Source organism: Jaculus jaculus, chromosome 19, assembly GCF_020740685.1.
Source record: "Jaculus jaculus isolate mJacJac1 chromosome 19, mJacJac1.mat.Y.cur, whole genome shotgun sequence".
Classification (NCBI taxonomy): Eukaryota; Metazoa; Chordata; class Mammalia; order Rodentia; family Dipodidae; genus Jaculus; species Jaculus jaculus.
The window spans coordinates 56,745,474-56,765,562 of NC_059120.1; the positions used below are offsets into that span (position 1 = coordinate 56,745,474).

At 45.3% G+C, this 20,089-nt stretch overlaps 2 protein-coding genes across 2 annotated transcripts; one reads left to right on the plus strand and one right to left on the minus strand.

The window, feature by feature from the left end:
* Positions 1-5,962: 5,962 nt before the first annotated feature.
* Positions 5,963-6,208, plus strand: Sprr1b (small proline rich protein 1B). Its single transcript, XM_012950885.2, has one exon. It carries the CDS (start codon positions 5,963-5,965, stop codon positions 6,206-6,208), a length of 246 nt encoding a protein of 81 aa, XP_012806339.2.
* A 9,739-nt stretch (positions 6,209-15,947) lies between these two features.
* On the minus strand, positions 15,948-16,166 carry LOC101603033 (small proline-rich protein 2E-like). Its single transcript, XM_004667071.2, has one exon. The coding sequence runs from the start codon at positions 16,164-16,166 to the stop codon at positions 15,948-15,950; it is 219 nt and encodes a 72-aa protein (XP_004667128.2).
* Between the last annotated feature and the right edge of the window lie 3,923 nt (positions 16,167-20,089).

Here is a 20,089-nt window from a genome sequence, read left to right on the forward strand (position 1 = left end):
CCGAGAAAACGTCCCGCAGTACCCGTCACCTCGTGCAGCGGCTATTGAATGGCTCGTCCATCGCGCACTCCACTCTCGTTCCCTGCAGAGATCCACATTCCTCTTTTCTAGGCTCAGCAGCCACCCCATCTACTATCCCACCCGGCTCACGGAGTACAAAAGAAGGAAGACTTTCTCTTAATTGCTTGTATTTGAAGGTGACAATCTTCATTTCCAATGCCATTGCATTAGCTAGATGTCAGGTACATGGTCCCACCAAACGTGTGTGGCTGTGTACCCTGAAATAATCAAATATTAATGAACTCTGATGGTCTCACCAAACGCATGTGGCTGTGTACCTTGAAATAACAAAATATTAATGAACTCTGATGGTCCCATCAAACATGTATAGTTGTGTACCTTGAAATAATCAAATATTAATGAACTCTGATGGTCCCACCAAACGTGTGTGGCTGTGTACCTTGAAATAACAAAATATTAATGAACTCTGAAGGTCCCACCAAACATGTGTGGCTGTGTACCCTGAAATAATCAAATATTAATGAACTCTGAAGGTCCCACCAAACATGTGTGGCTGTGTACCCTGAAATAATCAAATATTAATGAACTCTGATGGTCTCACCAAACATGAATGGCTGTGTCTCTTGAAATAACAGAATATTAATGAACTCTGATGGTCTCACCAAACGTGTGTGGCTGTGTACCCTGAAACAACTGGGTGCTAGTGAGCTCTCAGCTCCCTCACAGTCAGAACTTCTGGTTAAAAATATCTGTTTATTCTCTTCTTTCTCTACCTTAACATTCACCTCTGCCTGGATAAGCCCAACTCCCAGTCCAGTGAGTCATGACATCGTCTCAAGAGGGCTGGATCTCCAGATAAAATACTCGTCACATCTTCTGCTCTCAGTGGTCCAGCAAACTAAAAATAAATAAATAAATAAAAGATCAGTCCTTTTCACCCCACTACAATCCAATTTGCAGTAGTAGAGCAGACGAGATAACATCAGGAGAATTTTCCATGGGTGGGGGTCAGAGAAGAAAGGGGACTAGCTAAAACTTGAGTCACAACGCATGAACAATTCCATCAGGCATGATGAAATTCTCTTTTGTGGAGTCAGCTCCCTCTCCGGGAGGCACTCTTGATGTCAGCAGCTGGTCTTCTCTATTCACCACTCCCAAATCAGGCTGGGCAGCCTCTTCTGGGACCACACAACTTAGCGTGCTCTTTCTGCTCTGGTATTTTGTGAAAACTCAGAAACACTAGTCCCAGGCTCATTGTTTCTTAGGCATAAAAGAAACTTTCAGCCAAAAGTTTAGCAAGTTTCTGGTTCAAGTAGTTCTTCTTCTCCTCCTTCTTCTTCTTCTTATCCTCCTCCTCCTCCTTCTTCTTCTTTTTCCTTAGATCTAGATAATCCTCAAAATTTTCCATTGTCATTCGCAACTCAATGTAACTGTAAAGATGAGTGTCACCAGTATTGAACACACACACACACACCCCACGAGGGAGGTTCCAGCCCAGGTCATTACCCAAAGCTTCCTAACTTGTCATCTCAGATGACTCAAATTTAGCTTGATCCTGTTTGGTCTTGGGATATCCTAGATCCAACCATATGGGGCTGCAGTTTTCACAGAACTGGGCCTGAGACCAGTTTGGAGCCATCAGAGAGTCTTTCACTATGAAATATAATGTCTGAGACATTGGGCTTTTTTTTTCATGGAGTGGAATGAGGACATGGAAATTATCTAAGATTTTGCTTTGTTTTATACTGGATTCCTTTGAAATATTCATGAAAAGAGGCAGATGGCATTAAAATGAAAATAAAGATGAGGATAAGGCAATCGCCATTTAAGAAAGAATATCTCCATGTTGGTTTCAAAGCAGAGCTTACTAAATTTGTCCATTTCCACCCAAGGCACTCTTCCTCCATTACCAAACATTTACTTACTCAGTAGACAAGGAAAAGAAAACTCCTCATGAGCAGAATTTCAAAACTTTAGTCTGTTTTCCTTAATACTGCCATTAAGCCAACTGTTTTTGTTTTGTTTTGGGTTTTGTTGCATAAGGAAAGGCAGATTGCCTTACATACTAACATAGCATAGGAGTCTTTTGTAGTGAATCCCAAATTTCTGGTAAGAAAATGAGAGGTCGTAACCCAGTGCATGTTCACAACTTGGACAAGTATGGCCCTGGCCTATCAAAGAAAGTTTTTCTTCTTTTCTTGAAAAAAAAAGAAAAAAACAAAAAAAAAAAAACACTCTATTCTTCCAGGTGAACAGGTACTTGGCTGGCAGCAGCCTGCCCAGGCCCCTCTGCAATCGTCCCTGCCCAGCCTGTACATTTTCTTTCTGGAGTCTGGAGTCTGGTTTTCAAGTGTCCAGCATCTCACACACTGCTACAAAACCCACCTCACCATGGCCCTCCAATACGCTACTTGATCCCTCCTCAGAGTCCATGCCCAGTGACCACCTGCCAATCTTACCCTTTGAAAGTTCCTGCTTCTGATCAGAAGCACAGCATTTTTTCAGACAGTGTCAGGGCCAAAAACCCACAAAGACAAACCAACAAAGTGCCCTTCCTCTCATGGCACTCCATCAATGATTCTTTATCTATATATAATTTATTTGTTTCAGAGAGAGAGGCAGACACACACAGAGAGAGAATGGGTGCTCCAGGGCCTTCAGCTACTACAAACGAACTCCAGAAGCATGTGCCACCTTGTGCATCTGGCTTTACATAGGATCTGGGGAATCGAACCTGGGTCCTTAGGCTTCGCAGCTAAGCGCCTTAACCACTAAGCCATCTCTCCAGCCCTCCATCAAAAATTCTTGAAAGCCAGTCATGGTGAGGCTTAGCAGAGAAGGCTTCCTTCCTGCACTCACTACCCTGTGACAGCCAGGAGGAAGCTGAGAAAAAGACCATCCTCAGCCATTCCAACCGCCAGAGTCTCGGGAGAAAATTAGATCACACCTAAACGCCTGACCAGCCACCGGGCTGTCTGTTCCCTGAGCGCTGGCTGCTGGCCTGTAAACTATACCACTTGTTTTCTTCACCAAGTAACTGTCTATTTCATGATTTTCTTTTTAAAAATATTTTATTTATTTATTTGAAAGAGATAAAGAAGCAGATAGAGAAAAAGAGAATTGGCATGCCAGGGCCTCTAACCACTGCAAACAAACTCCAGATGCATGTGCCCCCTTGTGCATGTGGCTTACATGGGTCCTGTGGAATCGAATCAGGGTACTTAGGCTTTGTAGGCAAACACCTTAACCACTAAGCCATTTCCCCAGCCCTCTTGATTTTCTTAACAAGAATTCTCCAATAAGGTATGCCTGACTCCAAAGCTACTTAGGGTGGGAGTTTGTTTGGGAATGTGAATACAGGGAACAGGAGTCATGACAAGGGGAAATCTGAGCCATAAAGAAAGCCTATTGAAGTGTGGGCGGGGGGGGGGGGGAGGGAGTTACCATGGGATATTTTTTTATAATCATGGAAAATGCTAATAAAAATTTTTTTAAAAAAAGAAAGTCTATTGGAAATGGTTTCTTTTTGCACATCACCATGAACACCTCTAAGGGTCTTTTTAAAAATTTTTTTAATTTTTTTATTAATAACTTCCATGATGATAAAAAATACCCCATGGTGATACCCTCCTCCCTCCCCCCACTCACCCCTTTGAAACTCCACTCTCCATCATACCCCCGACCCATCGTCTGAGGGTCTTTTTGAAGATCTCCAATAAATGGTCTTGGCATTCTTTGTCCTAGAAATGAAGATAAGATGAATTCACTCATAGCTTTCTCTCCCGTCTGTCACTACCAGTGTTTGCAACCTGAGCCATGTACACTAACTCTCTCACATGAGGTCGTACACAGGAGCACACCGTGCTCTGTGGGTGCTCTGCTCTGGGGTGCCCATTCCCTCTCTCTCTCATAAATAAATAAATAATCATTTTAGGTTTTTTTTTTTTTAACTCCCCCTTCCAGGCTTCAGTCAACAAGATAATGGACACATGGAATTATTACTTTCTTCTACTTGGGAAAATTCAGGCCATGGAATCATTCCCACGGTCTCCCAAATGAGCCAGAAAAAACCCACTCGGTGATCTCAGCTCTGCCTCAGATCTAATCACCACAGCTGGGCTGCGGATGGCCCCATCCATAAAAACAGGATTCCTGACTACAGAGCCCACCTCTCAAGGGTTCTTTCAGCCCATGCCACCCTCCCGGTATGGGCAGCTGAGAGCAGAGGGCGCTCTCGGAGGGGAGTAGTCTCGGGTGACGCAGCTGCAAGCAAGTGCCAGCGCAATGGGTCGCATCAGTCGTTTCGTCACCAAGCTGAGCCCGCAGGTGGGTGTAGGGCTGCAGTGAGTCACGTCTGACAGGCCGGTAAGCAGTGAAGACACAGTGGCCCAGACGATGCCGTTTCCTTGAGGCAAGGCCTGTTCCCTGTATAAAAGCCGATGCTGGCAGAGGGTGCCACATCAGCGCCGAGGGGCCACACTGCCTGTTCTCCTCTGCACGCCAGGTGAGTCTCTTGATTTGATGCATTTTTTTAAATTGTTTATTTTTGTTTTTATTTACTTGTTTGTTTGACAGAGAAAGAGGGAGGAGAGAGAGAGAGAGAGAGAAAGAAAGAAAGAAAGAGTGCACCAGAGCCTCCAGCCACTGCAAAAGAACTCCAGACGCATGCATCCCCTTGTGTGCCTGGCTAACATGGGTCCTGGGGAGTCAAACCAGGGTCCTTTAGCTTTGCAGGCAAATGCCTTAACCGCTAAGCCATCCCTCCAGCCCTGATGCTTTTTTTTTTTTTTTTTTACCATCTTGGGCATTTATTTGCCTGTTATCAGGACCTCCTTAGCATCTCCGTTGTCTCCTTTCACCCAGTCACTGACATCTGGCCATCGTTAGCAGACCATTCATTTGAATTAAAGCCCTAGAAATGTTTATTTTAAAAGTCACCATGGGGCTGGAGTGATGGGTCAGCGGTAAGGCACTCGCCGGCGAAGCCTAACAACCCAGGTTCCATTCCCCAGGACTCAAGGAAATGCACATGGAGTGACACGTGCATCTGGAGTTCGCTTGTCTTGGCTGGAGGTCCTGGTGTGCCCATTCTCTCTCTCTTTCTCCCTCCTCCCCTCTCTCTTTCTCTCTCTCTGTCTGCGTGTGTGTTACTCTACTTATAATTTTTTTTAAATACAACGATCATAGCCAGGCTCTTCCTGGTGCATCTCTGCTATGTGCACGGCCCTGAGTACGCAGAAGGATCAGGAGAAAACAGGCTCGTGGCACTTTTGCTAACACAATCTCTGTCCATGATATCAATGCTGAGAATTTTATTCTTCCAACAAATGGTTTTGTAAGAGTTTACTTGGCACTTTGGGCTACTGGGAAAAAAGTAAAATAAAAACTCATGGACACAACAGGGAATTTGCCATTTGTTTAGGAGAGACTTGAAGCCACACAGTGAGGGTTTGGTGTCTGGTGTCAGGGACAAGTGCTTTGACAGTTTGTGGAGTGTGATTGAGGTCAGCTGACAATGTCTGGTTAAGCTCCATGAGGAGAGAAGGAGGGAGCACGCAGAGGCAGAGGAGGAGCATGTGTGCCAGGCCACTGTTGGAGAGCAGACAGAGTCGTCCAGCTGGCGAGAGAACATCTCACTGATCACAGTGAGCAGCTGGGCCGGAGTCCTTTTCTGGTCGGGCACACACTCCATTGCGGTTTTCCTATAACCCAACGTGGAGAGTCTTAACGTCCTGCTAGAAGCCTGGCGCTGCTCACCGTGCGTAGGAAGGGGGCCCCGGCTCGAGTGGAGGGAAAAGATGACCTCCAAGCTCCTCTCCACCAGAGCTCTCCTGCAGTGGAGAGGCTCTTAATAAGCAGTGTTAGGGGCATCCGCTGTGGCTTCGTGCCAGGTCACTCCACCTTCCTCTGTTCTGTGTCTAGGGCCAGCCGTCGCCGAAGCATGAGCTCCCACCAGCAGAAGCAGCCGTGCGCCGCACCCCCCCAGCTGCACCAGCAGCAGGTGAAACAGCCGTGCCAGCCTCCACCCCAGGAGCCATGCGTCCCCAAAACCAAGGAGCCTTGTGACACAAAGCTTCCTGAACCTTGCCACCCCAAGGCACCTGAGCCCTGCCACCCCGTCGTTCCTGGACCTTGCCCTTCGACGGTCACTCCAGCACCCGCTCAGCAGAAAACCACGCAGAAGTAACGTGGTCCAGAGCCTTGAGACGTGGACCGTCCTTCCAACTGTGCGTGGGCCTCTGCCTTGCCAGCACACTGTCACCTGGAATCACAGTCCCTCTCTCGTTTACACCCTGCCATCAAGTTCTGTGACGCTTTCCTTCCCACGGGCCTGAGGCTCCTGGGTCTCTGGATTAAGCCGAGGGACTTGGTTCCTGCGCTAGTTGACCTGATCAGAGTTCATGCCAATGGGACTGAGGTGTAAACGAGCGGTCCCGTTCCGTCAACCCTTCATTAAAGCTTCCATCCACTCTCGCCTGTGCGCGTTGCTGTCTGACCCGGTGCTTTCCCTCCCTCCCCCGGTGAGGACGAGCGGGATGCGTAAGGGCTTTTGTTCAGTCAGCGTCTGAGCCTGGCACTGGGGCGGCAGTGGCGGGGACGGGGTGGTGAGCTCAGCATTCCTGGGCTGGTAGAGGAAGGTTGTGCAATGCCACCCAGAGCTTTCTGCTTTGGGCGCGTAGTGCTGTGGCATGGCTCTGAGAACCCAGTGAGTCACACTGGAGTTGGATTATTTAATCACTGTCTTTCCAAAGCTGACTCCCAACGACTCTTCAAACGCTGAGTGCCCTCCCGCCAAGTCTGACCTCCCCTGTGCTCCCTCACTCCACCACTTCTCCTTATTTCAGGAATTGCTGTCATAGTATAGGTAAATTTTCTTCTTATTCATTTCTTTTAGGTACCCACAGCTCAGAGTCCCAAATACACCTAAGGATAATAGTTCTCACTGTTAGTCCTCTTACATTCTCATTTTATGCCAAAAAGGGAGGTGAGGGGTCCCAAGTTGCCACACACTCCAGAGGAATGTGCCTCACACTCCAGCCCACACCTCATTCAAACACACAGAGAGAGGGAGAGGTTGGAGGCCTCACAGAGTCACAAACAAAAGCTGATCCAGGCCTGGAGAGATGGCTTAGCATTTAAGGCACTTGCCTGTGAAGCCTAAGGACCTGGGTTTGACTCCCCAGAAAACACATAAGCCAGGTGCTCATGGTAGGGCATGCATCTGGCATTTGTTTGCAGTGGCTAGAGGTCCTGTTCATCCCCCCCTCCTCCCTCTCTCTCCCTCTCTCTCCCTCTCTTTCTCTCTCTCTCTCTCTAACAAATAAATACATAATTAGAAAAGGCTGATCCATCAGATAACCAGATCAGAGCTTTATCACACACATAGTGTGAAAACCCTAAAAAAGCACACACCTTTAATCTCAGCACTCGGGAGGCAGAAGTAGGAGGATTGCCATGAGTCCAAGGCCACCCTGAGACTACATAGTGAATTCCAGGTCAGCCTGGGCTAGAGTGAGATACTACCTCAAAAAACCAAACAGAAAGAGAGAAAGACAGAGGAAGGAAGGAAGGAAGGAAGGAAGGAAGGAAGGAAGGAAGGAAGGAAGGAAGGAAGGAAGGAAGGAAGGAAGGGAGGGAGGAAGAAGGGAGGGAGGGAGGGTGGGAAAAGAAACAGGCAAGGCCACTTGCCTTTTTTAGATTACAAAATATTTATAGTGGAATAAAACAAAGAAAACATCAATAACACATTTGTAGATGTGTCTATATTTATGAAAAATGCTTAATTTTAATTTTATTTCTACATTAGTAGCTGTTCGTGTTTATGAGGTGCAGTGTGATCATTCAACACATGTACTCAGAGTGGTATAAGCAAGCCCGGGTAACCAGAGCTGCCATCTCCATACCACTGGAGTCTGAACTCTTCTGGCTCTTAATAAAACATATAACATACTACTATACACTATTTAATCCTCTTGTTCTGCAGAACACAAACTTATCCTTTCTGTTATGCTGCTGAGAGACAAAGCAATCTGTCCTGCATTAGTATTTAAAAAAAAATAGCACATTTTACCTTAAGTTGGAAAACGAACTAATGAAAAAAATCATTAACATTTCCTATAACTAAAATGGTTGTGATGTTATCGATCCCAACTCTTTCCATAACCACATTCATTAAAATCATAAAAGGTATCTTTGAAGAGTTTACATAAAAATCAAATTACCCTGAACATTTTCTTGCTTAAGTGGTAGATAAGATTTACTATCATCTCAAAGTGAAAACTTCCTAGTAACACAACCAAGTAACCAAAGAAGCAAACATAAAAATGGTTTGTTCTGGGCTGGAGAGATGGCTTAGTGCTTGCCTTGTGAAGCCTAAGGACCCTGGTTTGAGGCTCGATTCCCCACATGTAAGCCAGATGCACAAGGGGGTGCACGCATCTAGAGTTCATCTACAGTGGCTGGAGGCCCTGGCACGCCCTCTCTCTCTCTCTCTCTTTCTCTCTCCCCCCCTTTCTCTCTCTGTCTGTAGATCTCAAATAAATAAATAAATAAATAAATAAACAATTTTTTAAATGGGTTTTTCTAATTACACTATGCTATCAGTCAGCACAGACTAGTTGCAATAACAAACAGCCCTGTTGCTGGGTTAAGGCCAGCGGAAGCAGCAGCTCTGTCTCTCTTTGTGGACAGCAGGGTTTTGCTCCATGAGTCATAACGGAACCTAGGCTCCTTCCCTCATGCGGCCTCGCCGTGTTCAAGCGCCTTGCCCACCTCTGAATTCAAGAACAAGAAGAGGGAAGTATTTATTTACTCCAGTTTCAAAACCAGAGCACATTTGCCCAAGGAAGAAATCTCATAGTCCTGTGTAGCTCAAAACCTGTGGTTGGTTGGACCCTCAGCAATCGTTTAATCTGCCTTGATTTTGGACTTCTAGCCTTCAGAGCTGTGAGACGTTGATGCAGTTTACAGCCACCCAGCATACAGCATTTTGTTTTGTTTTCTTTTGTTTTCTTTTGTTTTGTTTTTGAGGCAGGGTCTCGCTTTAGTCCAGGCTGACCTGGAATTCACTATGCAGTCTCAGGGTGAACTCGAACTCATGGCAATCCTCCTATCTCTGCCTCCCAAGTGCTGGGGTTAAAAGCGTGAACTGCCACACCTGGCTGCATTTTTGTTTTAGTATCAGCTCAAACAACTAAGACAAGCTGCAATTCCCCTTTGCCATGGACGCTATCATATTCCCATGTTCCAGGGTTGAGATCTGGACACCTTTGAGGGTTCATGATTCTTCCCACCATACACACTTCCTACCATAAATAGATGCCAGCTCACCCAGCTCAAATAACATTTAATAGTCATTTAGTTAGTTAGTTAGTTAGTTAGTTAGTTAGTTAGTTAGTTACTTTCAGAGAGAGAGAGAGAGGCAGATAGGGAGAGACAGAATGGGTGCACCAGGGCCTTCAGCCACAGCAAACAAACTCCGGATGCATGCTCCACTTTGGGCATCTGTCTTAAGTGGGTCCTGGGGAATCAAACCTGGATCCTTTGCTCCTGCAGGCAAGCACCTTCACTGCCAAGCCATCCCTCCGGCCCTCAAATAATCTTTATAATATTTGTGACTTGGTGATTCTTTCATTTTATTCTGAGTATTTGACACCTCTTTTCTACTACTTGACATCCTTAAGGTCTCGCTTTCCATACTCAAGATGGTGACATTCCTGTTCCCAATTCAGTTGTCATGGACTTTTGTCTCCACTAGCTGAGGTAGCATTTTCTGACATGGTCTTGGTAAGCTGGTATATGACTCTGTAAGTTTGCTACATTAAGGACAAAGTGCTACATTCTTCCAGTTATGGGAAAGAGCCCCTCCCTTCCCTTCTGGGAAGGAAATTACTTTTTTAAACTTGCTTTACTGAGTTCTATTCTAAATATACCACTTAATAATACTTGTCAACAAATTCTGATTTATTAAGATAATTAAAATGTGAAAATAGGGCTGGAGAGATGGCTTAGAAGTTAAGGTGCTTGCCTACAAAGCCTAAGGACCCAGGTTCAAATACCCAGTACTCACATAAGCCAGATGCACAGAGTGGCACATGCAGCTGGAGTTTGTTTGCAGTGTCTGGAGGCCCTGGTGTGCCCATTCTCCCCCGCCCTTATAATAAATAAATTAAAATAAAATATTTTTAAAATGTGAAATATTCTGTAACCTCAAATAATTTTCTTGTGCCCATCTGAATCATTCCTCCACCCAAGCACTGATTTACTTTATGTCACTGTTATATTCGTTTTCTCAAAAGTTTCACACCAATTTCCTCTTTCTCATCACATTCTTATCTGGTTGATGCCTCGTTGTTATTGGCTACCATAATCCTTGGACTCAGAATTAGTGTGATTAAGGAATACACTGCTGTATGGATAGACCACAATTTGTCCACCATGTTTTCCATCCAACAAATCACGGATTTTGCTTCCAAAGTTGTCTATGAGGAAGAAACTTACTATAAACATGAATGTCCAAGCTTTTCTGTGTGTCTCTGTTTCTACATCTCTTGGCTACTTCACGTGACCTGCTGGGTCATGTACAAAATGCACTTTAGGGCTGGAGAGATGGCTTAGCAATTAAGGCACTTGCCTACAAAGCCTAAGAATCCATTTTCAACTCTCCAGATCCCACATAAGCCAGACACTCAGAGGTGAGGCAGGCACAAGGTCAAACATGTCCACTAGGTGGTACAAGCATCTGGAGTTTGATTTCAGTGGCTGAGGCCCTGGAGCACCAGGTCTCTCTCTCTCTTGCTCTCTCTCTTTCCCCCCCCCCCCGCCCATCTCTCTGTCTCTCTCTCTCTAAAAGAAAAAATAAAAATAAAGAAAACGCACTTTCACTTGTATAAGACACTGGCAACCATTACCCAAAACGCCAGTGCCATTTTATCTTGGCTTTAGCAATACTTGAGAGTTTGATTTGCTCCATGTTCTTGAAAACATTTGACATTACTGCTTTTTTAATTCAAGTAATTCTAATGGGTTGTATTACTACATCTCCTTGAAATTTGTTTTAATTATTTTATTATTTATTTAAGAGAGAGAGAGAATGGACATACCAATGCCTCTAGCCACTGCAACAAATTCCTAACACATGTGCCACCTTGTGCATCTGGCTTTATGTCGGCACTAGGTGATCAAACCTGGGTTCTTTGGCTTTGCAAGTAGGCGCCTTAACTGCTGAGCCATCTCTCCAAGCCTGAAATTTAATTTATAAATTTCTCAGGTGACTATTGGATGTTGAAAACTCCTCTTACAAAGCATCTGTTCAAACCTTTGACTAGCTTAATTTTTAACACTGACAGGTGTTCTTATTTTTCAGTTTCAAGACTTTCTATGTGTTCTGCCCATGTCTTTTGTCTTTTTTTTTTTTTTTAGTGGACTCTTAAATAACAAAGGTTTATAATTTTTTGATTTTTTTTGTGGGGTGGGGTCTCACTTTATCCCAGGTTGACCTGAAACTCACTCTGCTTCAGACTGACTTCAAACTCAAAGTTTCTAAAGTTTAGTGAAGTCAAATTTATTAATGTTTTAAGGTTTATGCTTTGTATTCCAAAAAAAAAAAAAAAAAACTTTGCTTAATTCATCTTGAGGAAGAGTTATTTTTCTGGGTTTCCTTATTAACATTGTATTATTTTAGCTTTTATGTTTTGGTCTATTCCTACAATTTTATTTTGTTGTGCATTGGACATGCGAACAGGCTGAGATTCGTGTTAAGTTGTCTGGGTTCACTTGGCAAGGACACCACACCTGTCCTATGGAAACACACTCACTTTTCTTCTTCTGTCATGACCACAGTTTGGTGGCTTGAAACAACAGATTTTAAAAAAGAAATTCTGGAGGCCAGAAGTCTGAACTCCAGGCCTCCCCCCCCCCCCCCTCTCTCTCTCTCTCTCTCTCTCTCTCTCCTCTCTCTCTCTCCAGATCTAGGGAGCCATCTTGCATTGCTTCTTCCAGCTTTAGTGGCCCCAGACATTCCTTGGCTGAACTTCCATCAGTCCAGTGTCTGTCTCTACATGCACATGACTCCGTCCTCCGTCTCTGACCTCTTCTTCTGTCATAGGAGGACACTTGCATTAGATTTAGGGCTCACCTGGATAATCCAGGGTGAGCTCAGCCTGGTATTCTCAGTTTTACTATATATGTTAAAACCTTCTTTACAAATATTTCATATTTACCAGTTCCAGGGGTTAGAATATAGACAAATCTTTTGGAGACAGCCATCTTTCAACTAGAATGTCATCATTTCTTATCAAGATAGTATCTGTTTTGTATGGAGAACTTTTATATATGAACAAACTGGTTTGATAACGTTCCTATCTCCTTTAAAAAATTTATTTATTTATTTATTTATGAGAGAGAATGGGCATGCCAAGGCCTCTAGCCACTGAAAACTAACTCCAGACTCATGTGCCACCATGTGCAGCCAGCTCACGTGGGTTCTGGGGAGTCAAACCTAGGTCCTTAGGCTTTGCAGGCAAGTGCCCCAGCTAGTAAGCCATCTCTCCAGCCCCCGTGTTCCCATCTCTTTATCCTTTTTGCTCCCTTTTCCCATCGCCCCTGAGAACCGTCTCTTTCAAGGTGGTCCTTCCTTTGTTACATTGTCTCATTCCTGTGGTCCTCCTCGACCCTCCACGGGAAAATGTTGATGGTAGGCTGAGAATACTGCTCAGTGGTGGGTCACTTGCCTAGCATAGATAAGGCCCTGGGTTCAATGCCAGTACCAAGCGCGCACACACAAATCAGTTGGCCATGTGTATCCCTTAGTCCAGCCCAGTGATGTGTCTGTCTGTCTGTATGCTACTCTCTCTAAATGACTGGACTTTGGACTGTTGAAATTTGCATAAGTCTTCCAAATTTATATAAAACTATAATTTATTTCTCTTCTAACATTTTCTACTGAGGCTTTGCTCAAACCTCTGATAACTTCTGTAGATTCCACAGAAATTGCTGAACACACAATCATGCCATCTGCAAGAAGTAAGTTTTTTTCGTTTATGTTCAATAAGTATACTTTTTAAACTTTTTGTTGCTTTTTCATACTAGTGAGGAAAAATGCATATTATTGCCTTATTCTCAGCATCCAAGTTCCTCCATTTAGTGTAATGTTAATGATACATTTTCCCCAGATACCTGTATAACATGGAGTGATTTTCCTTTCTCACTAGATAGTATCTAATCATGAATAAGTGTGAGGGACTTTTGTCCTTTATTCTTTTAGTATAACAAAAAAAATTTCAGGACTAAACTACCACTGATGACTGCAGAATTGACTGGGAGATATTGTTCTGGATATAACGCTTATTATCTTTTTTATAATTTTTTGTTTATTTTTATTTATTTGAGAGTGACAAAGAGAGAAAGAGGCAGAGAGCAAGAGAGAGAGAATGGGCCCGCCAGGGCTTCCAGCCACTACAAATGAGCTCCAGACGCGTGCGTCCCCTTGTGCATCTGGCTAACGTGGGTCCTGGGGAATCGAGTCTCGAACCAGGGTCTTTAGGCTTCACAGGCAAGCGCTTAACCACTAAGCCATCTCTCCAGACCATAACGTTTATTATTTTTGATGCTGGGGATTGAACCCAGGGCCTTACCCATGACAAGCAGGTTTCCTGTGCTCAATTCACTGCGGAGGACCTCCAAGACGGGCTATGGGAAGGAGACATGAAGCAAGTACACACAAGATGTCCGGAAGGCCGCTTGCACTACCCTGGTGCTGACAAAGGGCCCTGCGCACACCTCGGGAAAGGAAACAACTTCCACAGGAGGAACTCTGCTGCCCTTCGAGGAAGTCCAAAACCTTTGTAAGGAGCTGGGCCTTTTCACCTTTACATCTTCCAAGGGCGTTCATTGACCTCACGCACAGTCCCTGGTCATCTACATGGCTTCCCCTTCCTCTATATATTTCCCTTATAGTTATCTTCATTAATTTTTTCTATATTGTGACACTTCTTTTATTCATGATACCACAGAAAATCTCACTCATACTCAAGGGCGAGTGATATTATGTCATTATATAAAGCATCTTCATAAAGGCATGTTCAACTTTGTAACCTGCCAACCGATGTCACAAAAGCCACGTTGCATCATTCCTTCCCTTAAAGCACCTCTTAGAGATTGTTGCAGTCAGGTTGGCATCGCTGGTAGAAATCACCCAACCAAGGGCAGCTTGTGGGGAAAAAAAAGAGGTTTATTTTGGCTTACAGGCTTGAGGGGGGAGCTCCATGATGGCAGGGGAAAACGATGGCATGAGCAGAGGGTAGACATCACCTCCTGGTCAACATAAGGTGGACAACAGCAACAGGAGAGTGTGCCAAACACTGGCATGGGAAAAATGGCTGTAACACCCATAAGCCCGCCCCCAATAATACACCACCTCCAGGAGGTGGCAGTTTCCCAGTCTCCATTAGCTGGGAACCTAGCGTTCAGAACACCTGAATTTATGGGGGAACACCTGAATCAAACCACCACAGAGATGTAACTAAACTTCCTTAGAAAGGACTCAGTTCTACTCCAGAGAAGCACTTCGACTCAGCCCTGTCCTCAAGAAGTGTGTAACTTGATAATCTTCGTAATAATTTAAAGGTTGTTGCATTTTAATCTTTTTTTTTTTTTTTTATTCAGAGACCAAAAGTGAGCCACCATTTACTGAGCACTTTAGTTCTCTGGCATTGGGCCAAGCTGCTGCGCCGAATACATGTCCACGATGTTCGCATTAGTTTCAAGAACTGGGAGAAGAGCTCTTGAGCATTTCAATCATTTGCTCCTCAAAGCAAAGGAACAGAGTCACTGTGGATAAGAAACGCTTGGAGTGATACATAAACAGCCTTCCTATCACGACCCCAAACCAGAACTGCAGTAATGAAGAGACCCTGGCCTAGGGCTTCGCTGTGGTCTTCGTCTAAATGGTCCCCCACGGGCCCCTGAGAACAGTGGGTCCCCAGCGAGTGGTGCAATGGCGGAAGACTGCAGAACCTGTGGGAGGTGGCATTTTACAGGAGGAAGTGGGTCACTGAGGACACAGCGTGACCATGCTCCTGCCGCCATGCCTTTGCAGAGATGGTAGATGATAATCCTTTCAAACAGTAAACCAAAGCAACCCGAATTTCTCTTGAGTGGCTTCTTGTGCGATACTTAGACAAAAGCAGAGAGAAAAAAAATAAAATAATAGAAGATCAATGGAAAGAAATCAAATGATAGGGGCTGGAGAGATGGCTTAGCGGTTAAGCGCTTGCCTGTGAAGCCTAAGGACCCCAGTTCGAGGCTCGGTTCCCCAGGTCCCACGTTAGCCAGATGCACAAGGGGGCGCACGCGTCTGGAGTTCGTTTGCAGAGGCTGGAAGCCCTGGCGCGCCCCATTCTCTCTCTCCCCCTCTATCTGTCTTTCTCTCTGTGTCTGTCGCTCTCAAATAAATAAATAAATAATTTTTTAAAAAAGAAATCAAGTGATAGAATATTGCTGATAAAACAGTTTTTGAAGAAAAAGAAAATGCTTTTACCATTGCAAGGAAAAAAAAAAAGTGTGCTTTATTCAGAGAGGAAAAGAACAGGAGGCAGAAAACCAACACTAGATGTCAGAAAAGAAAGGCGGCCTCTGGTGGCACCGGGGAGAGCTGCGGCTCTTCCTTCCAAAGATCTCAGATGCCGCCGGAACCACAGCGGATGGGTCAAGTTCGGCCAGCTCCGGGACGCGGTGGCCTAACAGCCTCAGCACAGCTGTCTTTCACTGCAGGAGGTTGTCAAGGGCAGAACTGCAAGCGGAACAGACGGTAGAGAAGATTCTTCTGCGACCAGAACAGTCTGTGAAGGGAGCATGAAGGTGTTGCCGTGGGAGTGGATGAGGCCATTGTCCTTGTTTCCTCTTGGTCCTGAGGCGTCGTGAGGTCATCACTGGCTCTTGGGTGGGCACTTCTGCAGGCAGGGTGGAGGAGGTTGTACATGAGGATGTTTCTGCTGACACAGCTGAGGTGGACACTGCTCAGGACGCTGTGGAGGTGGACAAGGCTCTGGGCACTTGGGAGGTGGACAAGGCTCTGGGCACTTGGGAGGTGGGCACACAGGAGGAGGCTGGCAGGGCTGCTTGGACTGCTGCTGGTGGTAAGACATCTTTGCTGAAATCTCAGAATCTGAAACAAATTGTACGGCAGTGTTCATAAGAAAAGAGTCCTCCAGAGAAGGACACCAAAGCTTATGGGACATCAGGAGAGATCACTTCTCTCCAGTGACCACCCAGTAATGTCCACCCACCCTTTTATGACTTTCTGGATTTTCCCTTCCACTTTATCTCCACTTTCATTTCATCAGCTTGGTAAACCTTCTTTTGCCATCATATTTTCCCAGAGAATAAATTTATATTTCACAGCACCAAATGATCTTATTTGTGTGAAAAGAAAGTCTCAGAGAAGTGTGTTCCGTTCCATTATTTTATCCACCCCATCATCAGAAGCACAGATAAATCCAAAGATTCAGACTCACCAGGGTTTCCAAAGCTGATCCTGATGTGAGAACCAGGATTGCTGTTGACGTGGATTCAAGGACCTCTTTATAGGGCCATCAGCCCCACCCAGGGGAAAGTACAGCTGCCTGGCAGGGGCAGGTCCAACAATGTCCTAAGCAAAATGCAAATCCCTCTACAACTGATTGGACTGGGACTCTGTGAAATAAAAGACATCCTGGTCCTGGAAAGCCTCCTCGTGACTCAGAGGCCCTCAGTCTGACTCTCATTAGGTGGTGGCACAGGAAGAAGTTAGGGAATTCTCTAGTAGGCAAAACTCTTTTTTTTTGTTTTGTTTGTTTGTTTTGGTTTTTCTCTCTAGCCCAGGCTGACGTGGAATTCACTATGTAGTCTCAGGCTGGCCTCGAACTCACAGCAATCCTCCTACCTCTGCCTACCGAGTGCTGGGATTAAAGGCGTGCGCCACCACGCTTGGCCAAAACTCTCTTTCTTGATTAAGGACAACAGCCTTTCTGTCTCTTAGCTGGCATGCATCTTAAACCACCCGGTCTATTTGTTCCACTTTAGCTGTTTGCCAGTTCGTGAAACTTAAACTCATTTGCCCTGTCTTTACATGTACCCTACAACTTGCCACTGTATTTGAAAGAAGTGGTGATCCAAAAAAACGCTACCTTCCAGTCCAGTTCCATCTCTGACCAGTCTTGGGACCATGGACAGTTCACGTCTCCTCTATCAGTTTAAATCTGTTTCTATGAACAAAGAAAACTAACACCCACTCCTCTCAGCAGGTGCTGATGGCATGAGATCATCTCTGACCCTCTTACAGCCTGAATTTTCTCCACATCTTTCTTTCATCCATAGAATCCCAGACTTGATCTATATTTTTCTGACTCTTGGAAGCTGCCATCTTCCCAGTCACCTTCCTTCTCTCCCAGGACCAACTCAGATTTCATAGTAGAATCGAGGTCCTTGGTTACTTTTCACCTTGGTTTCCTCGGGATGTGGCTGTATTGCCCTTGGAAATATTAAGAAGCATCCTATCTCCACATGGAAGAGGAAATGGGGAGACGTGAATAGAAATCACAAGCGTTCATTCAACATTGATTTAGCAAACCACACGTTCTGAAGCAGAAGCCAATGCCAGCATATGTAAAGGATTTACAGTAACTTTGAAGGGAGTGGGTCATACATTAAAAGCCTGGAAACAGGGCTGAAGGGATGGCTTTGATGTTAAGGCACTTCCTGCAAAGCCAAAGGACCCAGGTTCAGTTCCCAAGGACCCACATAAGCCCCATGCACAAGGTGGCGCATGTGTCTGGAGTTCCTTTGGAGTGGCTAGAAGCCCTTGGTGCACCCATTCTCTCCCTCCCCCCCGCTCTCTCTCTCTGTGTGTGTGTGTGTGTGTGTGTGTGTGTGTGTCTGTCTGTCTGTCTGTCTGTCTGTCTGTCTGTCTGTCTGTCATCTATCTCTATCTGTGTATCTGCCTCTCTCAAATAAATAAATATTTACCAAAAAAAAGTCAAGAAACAGCATTCCAAATGTTTAAGGTGATATTGTTGAAGACCCTTGTCTTGATCAAGCAATTACTAATCTTTTCAAGAACATGGTTTTCCAATTGCAGGAGAATGAGGAAGAGGAAACTCTCTGAACCTCTGAACGTGAAACCGGTTGTGCCGCGCTGAGTCAAGCCAGCATCACATCCTCAGGCAGGTTGACTTCCCAGAACCGTCGGTGCTCCTGACGGTAAAGAAGGGTTGGGACAACTCCGCTTAACATGACTCCACGGAAGCCACCACTCCATCTCCTGAGGCCCCGTGTTTACACGTGTCGTCACTGCTGGGTCCGCCTAGGCTAGTGCACATGCCGCAGGGCAAGGGAAGGGCCTCCTCGTGCAGTCCCTGACCACTCCACGTGGCCTCACGTCACGACTAAAGCACGATCCTTGGAGGAGTGTCTGATTCCTGTCATCCACAAACAGAAAAATAGCCGGCCAGGTGGGATTACAGGGTCAGACAATGCAGTTGTGAGGACACCTTGAGGCTCCTCCCCTAAATACTCCCCAATCCCGCTCCAATGGCACGTTGTAAAAGGGAAATAAGCCAGTCTCTCAGAGAGGCATCTTCTCCCATTTGTTTACTCTATGGCATGAGAGTGAATATAAACAAAGTACACCACATGCATATGTCGAAACTCATTATTTTATATATGAATGTACGTGAACAAAAGTTGTTTTTAGAATAGGGCCTGATAGTCTTGACAGTGCAGGCACCAGAGAGAGAGGAGCCCCTCACCTCCCACGTGCAGGCAGTGACGTCCAGCCCCTCACCTCCCACATGCAGGCAGACCTCAAGATGTGCCAGACCTGAAGAGTGGCTCACAGCCAACTCCCTCCAGCCAAGATGCGAAACGTGGAACTGACATGTGCGCTCACACGGACACATACTCACAAATGCACGGGTCTTACCTGCCGACCATTTATCATGCACTTGGACATCTAAGGAACTTGGATTTCCCATCATGGAAGTTCAAATAACCCTACGTCTCTCCCTAATTCTGGTATTTCCTGATTTCCCACAAATTCTTATGATTCAGTGTACGTGAAATGACAATGAAAAAGAAGTGTTAGTATTTTTCTGGTTCTTGATTTAGTATACTTAACATTTTCTTGCCGTATATTGTAGACTATTAAGCAAATCACCATAATCAAAATTCTTTTTAATTTTATTTATTTTTATTCATTTATTAGAGACAGAGAGAGAGAGAAAAGACAAAGGGGGCGCCAGGGCCTCTAGCGAATGGAAACAAACTCCAGACGCATGCACTACCTTGTGCACCTGATTACGTGGGACCTGGGGAATTCAACCTGGGTCCTTTGGCTTTGCAGGATAATGCCTTACCCACTGAGCCATCCATCCATCCCCTATAATAAAAAGTCTACACTACTATATGCAAGAAACAAATGCAAGGAAGCAAGAATTGTGGCCAAACATTCCCGACCTGTCCCAGAGGTGGTCACTGGAAAACAAGTTGGATTTCCTGTCCTGTACCTACCCTAGAGCACACTGCCCTGTGTCTATCCCTACTTCACCAAGTCCTGTATCTATCACCAGAGCACACTGCCTGTATCTATCCCTACAGCACACTGTCTGTATCTATCCCTGGAGCACACTGCCTGTACCTATCCCTAGAGCACACTGCCCTGTATCTATCCCTAGATTACACTGCCTGTATCTATACCTAGAGCACACTGCACTGTATCTATCCCTAGAGCACACTGCACTGTATCTATCCCTAGAGCACACTGCCTGTATCTATCCCTAGATTACACTGCACTGTATCTATCCCTAGAGCACACTGCCTGTATCTATCCCTAAAGCACACTGCCCTGTATCTATCCCTAAAGCACACTGCACTGTATCTATCCCTAGATTACACTGCCCTGTATCTATCCCTAGATTACACTGCCTGTATCTATACCTAGAGCACACTGCACTGTATCTATCCCTAGAGCACACTGCCTGTATCTATCCCTACAGCACACTGTCTGTATCTATCCCTAGAGCACACTGCCCTG

Coding starts and splice junctions, on each gene's coding strand:
- Sprr1b (XM_012950885.2), top strand. CDS start 5,963: ATGAGCTCCCACCAGCAGAAGCAGCCGTGCGCCGCACCCCCCCAGCTG.
- LOC101603033 (XM_004667071.2), bottom strand. CDS start 16,166: ATGTCTTACCACCAGCAGCAGTCCAAGCAGCCCTGCCAGCCTCCTCCT.